The sequence below is a fragment of the Triplophysa rosa genome, linkage group LG11 (genome assembly GCF_024868665.1).
Source record: "Triplophysa rosa linkage group LG11, Trosa_1v2, whole genome shotgun sequence".
Classification (NCBI taxonomy): Eukaryota; Metazoa; Chordata; class Actinopteri; order Cypriniformes; family Nemacheilidae; genus Triplophysa; species Triplophysa rosa.
The window spans coordinates 11,428,530-11,439,645 of record NC_079900.1 but is presented as its reverse complement, the minus strand read 5'-3'; the positions used below and the strand labels follow the sequence as shown (position 1 = coordinate 11,439,645).

At 38.0% G+C, this 11,116-nt stretch overlaps 1 protein-coding gene across 4 annotated transcripts; it reads left to right on the top strand.

Annotated features, from left to right (window-relative positions):
* The first annotated feature begins 2,064 nt into the window (after positions 1-2,064).
* tbc1d17 (TBC1 domain family, member 17) lies at positions 2,065-9,457 on the top strand. Of its 4 annotated transcripts, none has more exons than XM_057347136.1 (18): positions 2,065-2,153; positions 2,845-2,940; positions 3,210-3,287; positions 5,023-5,140; positions 5,301-5,490; positions 5,598-5,709; positions 5,802-5,972; positions 6,073-6,198; positions 6,306-6,409; positions 6,628-6,722; positions 6,939-7,055; positions 7,139-7,239; positions 7,586-7,685; positions 7,834-7,931; positions 8,036-8,152; positions 8,279-8,365; positions 8,632-8,745; positions 8,902-9,457. In XM_057347136.1, exons 1-18 carry the CDS (start codon positions 2,127-2,129, stop codon positions 8,902-8,904), a joined length of 1,854 nt encoding a protein of 617 aa, XP_057203119.1. In that variant the 5' UTR covers positions 2,065-2,126; the 3' UTR covers positions 8,905-9,457. The 4 variants fall into 4 exon arrangements, with proteins under 4 accessions (XP_057203119.1, XP_057203117.1, XP_057203118.1 ...); XM_057347134.1 differs by having other exon boundaries at positions 8,632-8,825; XM_057347135.1 differs by having other exon boundaries at positions 5,304-5,490; positions 8,632-9,457.
* Positions 9,458-11,116: the final 1,659 nt, after the last annotated feature.

Sequence of the window (11,116 nt, the reverse complement as noted above, 5' to 3'; positions counted from 1 at the left end):
ACATGCATAAATACCTAAAGATGCAAAATCTAAATGCACTAATAATGATTTATATGAGATCCTATGAAAAGTATTATTTTCTATATTTTGGCAAACACCTAAAAGTTTTTCCAAGCACCTGGGGGGTATTCCAGAAAGCTGGTTATGTGACATACCTGGGTAAATTATAGTTAGCTGATAACCTCAACTGTCGGTTCCAAAAATGGAGATAACTTTCAAGGTATGTAAGTTACCATAGCAACTCACTCTCTGAAGATAACCTGCTCCGGAGCAGGTTATGTTCCAGGGTTAGTTCATTTCAAGGCAATGTTACTGCCCTTCAGGGGTTGTCTGCGCATGTGTGCGTGGAAGCACAGATTACGTATAATATTATAATTTTACAGCAATATTACAATTACATTTCCAGTTTCGCCCATCGCAATTCAGCATTTTATTATTAACTTTTTTAATTAACCTTTTCAAATGAAATAGTCTTTAAATAAAATAATGTAAGATGTTATTATTAAACTATTATAAGGCTTTATGTATTTATATCGAATACTGTATGTATAGTTTCAATTAGGTTTATTAAAACATCTCCAAATATCACTGGATGTATATGCACACCTTACAATTTCCAACAGTTAAAGGATGTTAATAGTGACGGATTTTAACTGCAGAACAATCTTTTGAGCAATTGCATATCGTTACTCTTGTCCACTTATTATGCAATATTTGGTGCATTGGAGTTGCGGCCTAATGGTTAGAAAGCCAGACTTAAAACTCAAAGGTTGCAAGTTTGATTCCCAGGCTGGCAGGTTTCCAAGGCTTTATTAGGTGACCCCCATTACCTATGGCATAATGTTCACAATCACATATTTAAATTCGTATTATAACTTTAAACCATTTACATAATAAATACATCAACTTAAGGATTTTCATACGGACGTTGTCCTTAAAAATGTCTTTCTGATCCTCAGCCTCCTCCTACAGTTTAGTGTTGAAAGGCCTTTCTCCAAATTATAATTAACCTTTCAGGATAGGCCTTTTCCACCTCTTTTAACATATGGAAATCCATGGCCTTTTAGCTAACAAAGTCAAACCAAAAAATGAAAATAGATATATTTGAAATACATTCATTTAAAAGGGATATATTATATGACTTATTGAACCTGTAACTGTGTACCTAACGTTTCATTCTCTACCACTGTCACAGCAGACCTCCATCCTCTAATGCAAATGAATTATCATGGTTAGTATGTACTGAAATGTAAACAATGTTTTTTTTTATGACAACTGTAGCAGTTTTTACAATTAAATGAGTCTCCATGACTACATCAGCAACTGTTCAAAATAAAGCGGATACATAGCAAAGTGCGTTTTCACAAAATCAAATAAAAGTAGTTTCTTAAGGAACAAAATAGAGGTTCAATATACATCCTACACAATTAGCAATGTAATTAAATACATGTAAAATACACTGTTAGAAAACCATACACATGGTAAAATAACAAATCTAACAGAGATAGCCCAAATGATGATTTTAAATATCTTAGTATAAAAAACGTGTATATACTGTAGTAGCCTACATAAATAAACTATCTTTATATTTAATAGCGTTTATAGTTTTATAAACGTATAAATTCAATTACACAGTATGATTTTTAGTTCAGCACTTTATACACCGATGCAGATTTAAGTCTTTTGAGCTACAAACCCTGATTTATAACGTTGTTTCACAGTCAAAAACTTTAAGCTTCTTAACCGTCTCCATGGGTATTCGTGAAATCTGTGAAACATACCCTTCAAACGTGTTGTGGAACCGACATACCCCGAGTAACCAAGGTTTGGGTTAATCAACCCAGACTTCAGGGTTTATCTGACGGTAAATTAACCCTCTGGAATACACCCCTGCTGGTGTTTATGAAAATATAATTTTCAATAATTTTCTGAGTATATATATATATATATATATATGCTGTATATGTATGTGTATGTGTAAAGTCACATAAAGTCACTATTGTTACAGAAAAGACAAGTTCACAAGATCTGTGTAACCGATTGGCTGCTGCAGGGGGGGGGGGCGGTGCCCTACAGGAAAGAACGGAAGTGAGATTGTTTTGGTCGAGCTACGTCGCAGCAGAGGTATGGAGGCGAAGCAAGAGAGTCACAAGGTAAGCAGGAATAGTCTTTGCCAGTAACATTGAGTTTATGTGGTCGGTTTATATCTGACATTATATGAGCCAACATTCTACGTAACACTTTGATCTTTTCACGTGTTTACTTTCACTAGATTTAAATGTTTTCGACAGCTCTAGCTAGCTAGCTAGTGCGCAGTCTGTTGACTGGCTGTTGACAGCGTACGCTCGAGTTGTCATGGCTTTGTCATCATCATGTACTGAAATTCATTACATCACTGTCACAAGTGTAGCTTGGTGGAATGTTATTGATTCACTTAACTTGTCAAACCAGTAAATTGCTGATAAACTCTTTGTTGTTCTGGAGAGTTGAGTGATCTCCTCTAGATTTCTCTCTTTGTTATGCACGCTATAAATAGTGTATGTTATGTTTAATACAAGTGTTCATCGTTAATACAAGTATATCATTTTTACATTTGCTTTCTTTTCTGACTTTGTCAGCTGAAATGTCAAACAATTTAAGTATATCAGGGAATTAATAACATTTTAGACCTAGTAATGCCTTATTGCTGTGTTATTGGAAAACACAACATTTACATTTTTTAAATCTTTTTTAATTCTATTAATAGTAACAAACTATCTTAACCTCAATGAGTACATTTTTTAATCAAATCTGTGTTTTGTTGACATGTGATCTTTAAAAGTTTTGTATTATGTCATTTGTCAGCTGATTTTTGAGAAGGAGGGGGTTTATCTCCACACCAATGCCAAGAGAAGCAATCAGGACACAACCATCCCCGGCTTTATTCGGATAGTTGAGCGGGTAAGAACTGCTTGTATCTGGATCAACAGTCTTTATCTAATAGTTTCCGTATTGGCATTCTGGATAAGAATCAAATATTATCATCCATGTTAGTTTGGATGTAATATGACTCTAAATGGATAAAAAATGGCCACTGTTTACTGCCGTGGACGACATGAATAAGAGGGTTAAACACTTTTGTCATTAGTGATGTCTTTACACAATAAAAAAAATAAACTGCATATGAAGCCTTGGCTGGATATATTTCTTTGACATTTGAACTCATGCAGGACGGGGAGCCAGCATTGGAATGGAGCCCTATTGAGGATGATGGGAGAAACGCTCCTGCTGTCTTCTACACCAAAAAGGTTGGTAAAGAAAGACTTACAGAATTGAGCACTTTTGTTGCTTGTTAGGGTCAAAGTTCACATACTCGATTGGGGTGGCAGATTAGTTAATCTTAGATCAATATTAAACAAAGTTTTTTTTCCATTTACTTGGAAACACTTTCTCCTATCCCATCCTAATGTGCCGAGACTATAAATAAGCTTTAGGTTGATTTCCCTAAGAATTGTAAACACTGTTGCACTACTTTTTGTTTGTTTGAGATTGGTTTAACCAGCATGTGACTATTGGGGACATATATACATTATGTTTGTACAAGCAACAGCAGATTCGGGGTGTGTTTGTTTAACCACATTTAGCAGTTCCGTATTGTTCTATTTTAACCTTTACAAGGAAGTAACCCAAATCACCCAAGTATCTTGTAACTCTCATTGGGCTTCATTCATGAAACACGCAGCACGATTTTTTGTGTAAATCGTTAGTAAAGTGGTTCTGACGTAAATTTTCGGATTCATGAAAATGTTCTTATTCAAAATGTTAGTACGAAAGAAATTGACATCTGTTCCCTATCACGTGAAAATGGTGCGTAAAACATTCAAACGTTCTGTATTCTTTTAGACAAACTGATGACACTGTTTCGATTCACTATGTATCATAATGATATTTCACGAGTTTCTTTACCCTTTCTTGTTTCATTTTTTACTTTGGGTGAAACGCAGAGCTCGTCACTCTCATGTTTTACACAGCCGTCCAATCACAGTGGAGGAGAGGCGGGACAAACACTACATTTGACCAACCATCATACTTGTACAACACAACGGAGAAGTTAATATTATTGGTTACTGCATTTTTATATTCAGTAATTGTAGCGGGTTCGCTGATATAAGGAAGGAAGAGGACGAGGTTGGCGAGTCTGACACAAACTTTATTCCACAAAATAAACAGCAAAGTAAAACAGCAACTAAATCCACGGCTTTTCCTTCAGCCTGGCTTGCGACGCTCAGTATCCAGCAAAAGTCCTCCTTTCCTGACTGAGGGGTTTCGGTACATGGCAGTCCGTGTCAAGCCCGTTTCTCTCTCTCTCCATTGTGTCTTCCTCGAGTGTTTATATTGTCTCCCCGCGCCCTTACTGGAACGAGAAACAGGTGTTGACTGTTTGCAATTACTCCACTCACTTACCGCTCGTCTCCCGGCTCTCTCTCCTGCCGCATACCTCGCTACACCACGCTCCCCTCGCCACAGTAATATTCTTCAAAACAAGATACTAGTAACATGTAACTGCCGTGGATATTCCAAATCACACCAACCAATGCGTCTCTGGAAAAACATGCAGCCTCCAAAGCGTTCTCAAGCGCTACCAGCTGGTCGTTTTCAGAAGAGCGCCAGGTATTTCAGCTGGCTAAAAACGCTTTGGTGGTCACAGTTTTATTTATTAATTTATTGTTAGGCATATAGCCTATTAGTCTCTTATGCATTTATGCTATATAATGTAGCCAAACTTGAGAATGGAGTCCAGAGGATTCTACAGCATTCATAGATACGTAATTTGCATAGCAGTAATTCATAGGCGTGGATTATGCTAATTGTGAATGAGCGTGCATGCGCGCCCTGTTTACGAGTGACTGGACTTCATTAACATACGTATTTGTGAATCCGGAGGAAAGTTTTCGGGAGGGTCCTTTTTACGCGCAAATTACTGTGAATTTACTCATATATTTACAAATGTTTCATGAATGAGGCCCATTCTGTTTTTGAAAGGATGGGGAGGAAGGTGAAGAAGAGACTAAGTTTGACCCCGGCTATGAGCCAGACTGGGCCGTCATCAGTACAGTCAAGCAGAACAGACAACAAGTCCGTCAACCAGTTATGGAAACAGGTGCTGTTCTAAACAAATATTCATGTGCAATTTAACTTCTCTATTAGCTGATTTTTTTGTGGGCATCTTTTTTCCCCCAACACACTAAATATAAAAGAAAGTTGGTGATTTTTTTATATGCACTTACAGTTATGAACAGTGTTGCACCTTTATCTGTTAGCAGGTCACTGGAGCTCCTTCTCCCTACCGCTGTCAGAGCTGTACTCCCTGCGAAGAGCGCGGTTCTCTCTAGGCAGGAACTTCCTGGTGCTGACCACCAGAGGGGGAGATCCTCTCCCTCCACTGCACTTCCATCGAGGGGGCACTAGAGAGCTGCTCTTATCCATGCAGCGGTACATCAGACTGGCCCCGTGAGTCGCAGTCAAATCGTTCATATTTCTCCTCCTCAGCATCAATTTTACATTTTAGTATCTACATACTTGCTTACTCAAATGTTGAATTTTTGCCCACGCTCTAGGTCTCCCCTCGATGGTAGACTCTTTCTGGCATACCCGCATGATTCTGGAGCCCTGTCGCAGTCGTTTGATGAGCTGCACCTTTTTGACGATACCAGTGCAGACCTTGTCTCTGTAAGTCTATGGCCTGTATGTTAAGAGTTTATTTTAGTGTGGTTTTCTAAAGCCAGAAACACAAACGTGGCATCTGATGGTTGTACGCGCAGAGGTTCATTCAAGACCCTTACGCCACCACGTTTGGGGGGTTCTCCAAAGTGACCAACTTCTTCCGGGGAGCACTCAGACCCCCGGAGTCGCCCCTCGGTAACCGCTCGCCACAGGATGGTCACGGTCCCCACCCGAGTGACGAAGAGCCTGGCTTTGAGCTCATCACTTGCGTGAGTCACAGAGCGTCTCATGTGTCCATCTAGTACTGTGTGAATATAAATGTTGATTTGGTGCATAGACATAAATCATGAGCATTTGATGTTTCTCAAGGGGGCTGAGCTCGGACCCAGACCGGTTGTCAAAAGAGGAGAACCATTGGATGATTTTGATCAGTTTTTGGATTCAGAGGGGCGTGTCACAGATCCACAGCGAGTCAAAGAGCTGGTGTTTAGAGGGGTGGGTCAATGTTTTTAATGCATAAATGTATAGAATAATTCTGATATGAACTGATATGCAATCTTCCCCCTAGAAAAACGTTTTCCTTCACATTTTTGTTTATCCAGGGCATTGTTCCATCTCAGCGGAAGGAGGTGTGGAAATTCTTACTAGGATTTTACCCATGGAATAGCACAACCAGAGAGAGAGAGGACATTCTGAGGGTCAAAACGTGAGCTTTACATTTCCATTTAATTTATACTGCATTTCTTTGCTCAACTGATTGTTGGAATTTTCTAGCCTTGTTTCAGCACATGACATGTGTTTGTATCAATCTGCTAAGAATACGCTGATGTAATATGCATTCTGTCACGCTTTCATACAAGTGTATACTAAAATAAAAATACATTCTTCTAAAAAGTTTAATGTTTGTTATTCTGTTTTAAACAGAGATGAGTATTTTCGAATGAAGGTTCAGTGGAAATCGGTTAGTGAAGAGCAGGAGATGAGGAACTCTCTCTTCCGAGGACACCGTAGCCTCATAGGTCAGTTCATTTGTCTGTCGTCCCACGTGCTGGTCCTGTCCTAAATGTCTCAACTTGAGAATGGGTTCTGCACCAGCCTTTAAACCTGTCGAAGAACATTAAACCTTAAACCTAAAATGAAGAACATAGTAGCGTAGTTTGATGCATTGTTGATTGGTTAAGTGGAAAATTACTAATTTATGAATTGAATTTGTTGTCTTTTACAGATTTGGACAGAACGGGATGTGAACCGGACGGACAGACAAAATTCCTTCTTTTCTGGAAATGAAAACCCAGGGCTAGCACTGCTACATGATGTCCTGATGACATACTGCATGTTTAACTTTGATCTAGGCAAGTGTGGGGGGTGTAAGTTTTTCCACCTAATATCCACCAGAGGGCAGTGTTTCATAAAATTCTGTCTTATTTATTTCTAGGTTATGTCCAGGGGATGAGTGATCTACTATCTCCTCTCCTTTTTGTTACTCAGAATGAGGTGGAGTCCTTCTGGTGTCTGACAGGCTTTATGGAGCTAGTGGTCAGTAAACACTCTTGTTTACAGACTGTGTGTTGTTAACTTAATGCAGGGCTTCTCAACCTTTTTGACTCCAAGGGCCCCCATTGTATTCAGCACTATTCAAAGGCCCCCCTCCCACTCACAAAAAAACTAAAAATTCCTACCCAATGAAATATATGTGAGCTTGACGTTAACTGGAAAAAATGTTTATTCATTATAAAATGGCCAAATAATTAGAAATATTTAAATGCTCATTTTAAAATATTAGTCATCTTGAGGGCCCCATGGAAGTCAGCTGGGGTCCCCTTGTCGGCTGCGGCCCCCCTGTTGAGAACTACTGAGTTAATGAGAGTTTCTGTGTCCTCAGCACCAAAACTTTGAAGAGTCTCAGGAGGCCATGAAACAACAACTCTTTCAGCTCAGTCTCCTACTCAGAGCAGTTGATCCAGAGCTGTGTGACTACCTGGGTAAACGCAAATATTATATATAGTACATAAGTTTTTTACATTTTATTTACATAAAAAAACACACACAGCCTTAAAATCCTAAAGCTAAAATAAAATATCTGTGCGGTAACAGCATTACCATTCCTATCTGTCTCTATCTCTCTGTCAGATTCTCAGGACAGTGGCTCGCTTTGCTTTTGTTTCCGATGGTTACTGATTTGGTTTAAGAGAGAATTCTCTTTTGAAGACATTCTAAGTCTCTGGGAGGTAAGAGAAGTCAGATTTGTAAACCACAACACGTCAACACGCTTTCACATTTTATTCACACTTTATTGTACTAGGTTTAAAGATCCTCCTACAATGTTTCTCAGGTGTTTTGGACACGTCTGCCCTGTGAAAACATTCACTTACTTATGGCCTGCGCCATTCTTGAATCACAAAGAGGAGAGCTAATTGGCTCAAATCATGACTTTAATTCAATACTTAAGGTCTGTATAGAATTGTTTTAGTCTGTGGAATCAGAAAGCCATTGGAACATAAAGAGTTGAATCAAGTTACCCAGATGTAGTCCTGATTCTGAGTGTGTGTGTCTGTGTCTGTGTGTGTGTTTACAGCACATTAATGAGCTGACCATGAAGCTGAATCTGCACACAATGCTCTGTGATGCAGAAGCTATTTATTTGCAGCTGGCCAGTTGCAAGGTGATTCAACTTTTTTTTGCTGACACTTAGTCCATTAGCAAGACATAATACACACATAAACAATACAAACAATTAAAAAAGCCAGTTATACCAATGTTTTCTCATACTTGACTGGTATCGTACCATAGTAAACCCAGGGTTTGACATCAACATTATAATGAAATTCTGAGAATCATCTAACCGACATGTAAATTTATACATCAGATTTCTCATTACAGCCGGAAAGGTACATATCACGCAATGCTTAATAGCTTCTCTTTTCTCAGGAGCTTCCTTTAAAAGTGCAGGAAGTCCTTGGATTATATGTCCCGTCAAGATCAGCAGAAGAGAATCCAGACTCAGAGCCAAGAGAAACTGACACCCTGCTCAGCCAATCAGAGGTCAGAGGAGCTGCAGCCTGCCAGGCTGATAATGTGCAGACACCACAGCGCCCGCCTCCAACATACCCTTGATTCATGTAGTGAGCATGTTAATTTCAGTCTAATGCATATATTCCAAAAGAAATTGAATTAATAGATTTGTTTCTGAAATTTTAGTGAATGTAATCCAGAGAGAAATCTACAACTGCAGCAACCTAATTCAAAAATGACAGTTTTATACTGTACTTTCCTGAGAAGAGCATTTTCAACATGCTGTCTGTGGTGTGTGAATGACTGTGGGCATTGCAGATAAAGTCATGAAACAGAGGAAACTCATACAGCCTGTGATACTTATAGTGTGTGCATAATTTTGCAGCTCACAGATTATTACATATTTTACCTATCATATTTTCTTGATACAAAAGAATTGTATATCTCATTGTTGATGTGGTTATGTGTTTTTGAGTTATTTTTCTTCATGCATTTGTATGTTATTGTATATTCTAGTTTTTCTCATTACCTTTCTCAACTTATTCATTCTTCATAGAGATTGTAATGGTCACTTTTATTAACAATATAATGCTGTGCATGTAATGTGGCTTAAACTTGTAATTGCCGTATAATAATATTAATTATATAGAATAAATTACATATAGGGATTACTTGTTGTGTTCTTTGTTTTTAACCATAGTGCGTTTTTCACGTGAATAAAATTGTTAAATTTTGTAACTGACCTTTTGTTGAAAATCAGCCTGGTTACTCTTTATTTTCTGGTTAGTGGCACTAAGCAAATCTGACCATTATTATTATTCATGATGGATTCATGTATTTGAGCATAACCATAAATGTGCTATTATTATATAAGGAGATTTAAAGGCATAGTTCACACAAAAATTAAAATTCTGTCCTCATTTATTCACCCTTAAAACCTTGAACACGAGAAGGTTTTGTGTTCATACAATGGAAGTCAATGGGGTTCAGCTTGTTGGTGATCAACATTCTTTAAAATATCTTCTTCTCTGTTCTGCAGAAGAAAGAAAGTCATACAGGTTTGAAATTACACAAGGGCAAATAAATGACAGAATTCTCATTTTAGGTGAACTATCCCTTTAAGAAGACTCAACTGAAAACACTCAGATAAATGTGTAGTTTTTTGTGGCTTTGTTTTCCCTGTGCTTTTCTTTTTCTACCAGTGAGGTGAGCAGAACTGATCTGTTCAAAGAATTTTAAACGATCTTCCAGTTAGCACTGAACACATTAAGAATGAATGAACTTTTATGTGTCTTAAGATGATAACTTTTAAAGTATTTTGAAATAAGTATTTAAGACGAAGTAAGAATAAGTATTTAACGAAGCAGAAAACTCATTTTCAATATTTGACATATGTTTTGTTAAACCATGAAAATTTATGTTTGGCACTAAAGACACGGCCCATGTGTCACAAAGACAGCACCAGTGCAGTCCCCGCAAAAACAAACACATTCACACACTCCATCAGCAGGTGTCTGACTGGGGTTAAAAGATCAGGCTAAACGGGGTCACTGTTCCCCACTGTCCTACCAAATGAGGTGGAAAATGAGGGGTGGAGAACCACGCCTCTCTCTCAGAGGCCTTCTCACTGCTCTTTCTGCTGTCGGCCCTCCTTTTCTCTCTCTCCATTTCTCCCTCGCCCTCTTTTTTATTTTCCCACTGTGTTTCTTTGAATACAGCTGCAGCTTATGAATTTAGCATGGCACTTAAACAGCCCTGCGATCTGCCACCCTTCATTGTCTCATACACAAACACACTCTTTCACTCCTGAGACTCATCTTGTTCCTTTCATGACCAGCGTGACCTTGCTTTTACTGGGGTAAAGAAAAAAGTCTAAGTGCCTCATTCAAACTCAATCTGCCCTGAGTTAAGCTCTAGTTTTCAGGGGATAAGACTGTTTGAACAGCTCTGTAGTCTCTCAAGTCCCTCTTTGTGCATTTGAGAACTTTATCTGGTTTTGGAAAATAATAGATGTGTGATTGAGCCTCTTTGGCTTTGGTTGAGTCTCTTTGGCTTTGGTTGAGTTAGATCTGACTGTTGACTCTTTTTTTGACTCTAAGGGCCAGATTTACTAAACAGTAAACAGTCCACCGCTAATTTTCACTGCGTGTCTTTAGTTAATACAGACAGTAGTTTTTTAGTTTTCAGAGCATAGCAGTTTGATCTTTTTTCAGCCAAATAAATAAATAATATATGTAGATATACATATACAATTGTATATACAAAATATATAAACATATTATATATATATATATACAGTATATATATATATATATATATGTTCTGCAATAAATTCTTTCAAATACATCAAATATTTTATTCAAAATATTTAGTCACCTGTGTACACACCCTGACAAATCCA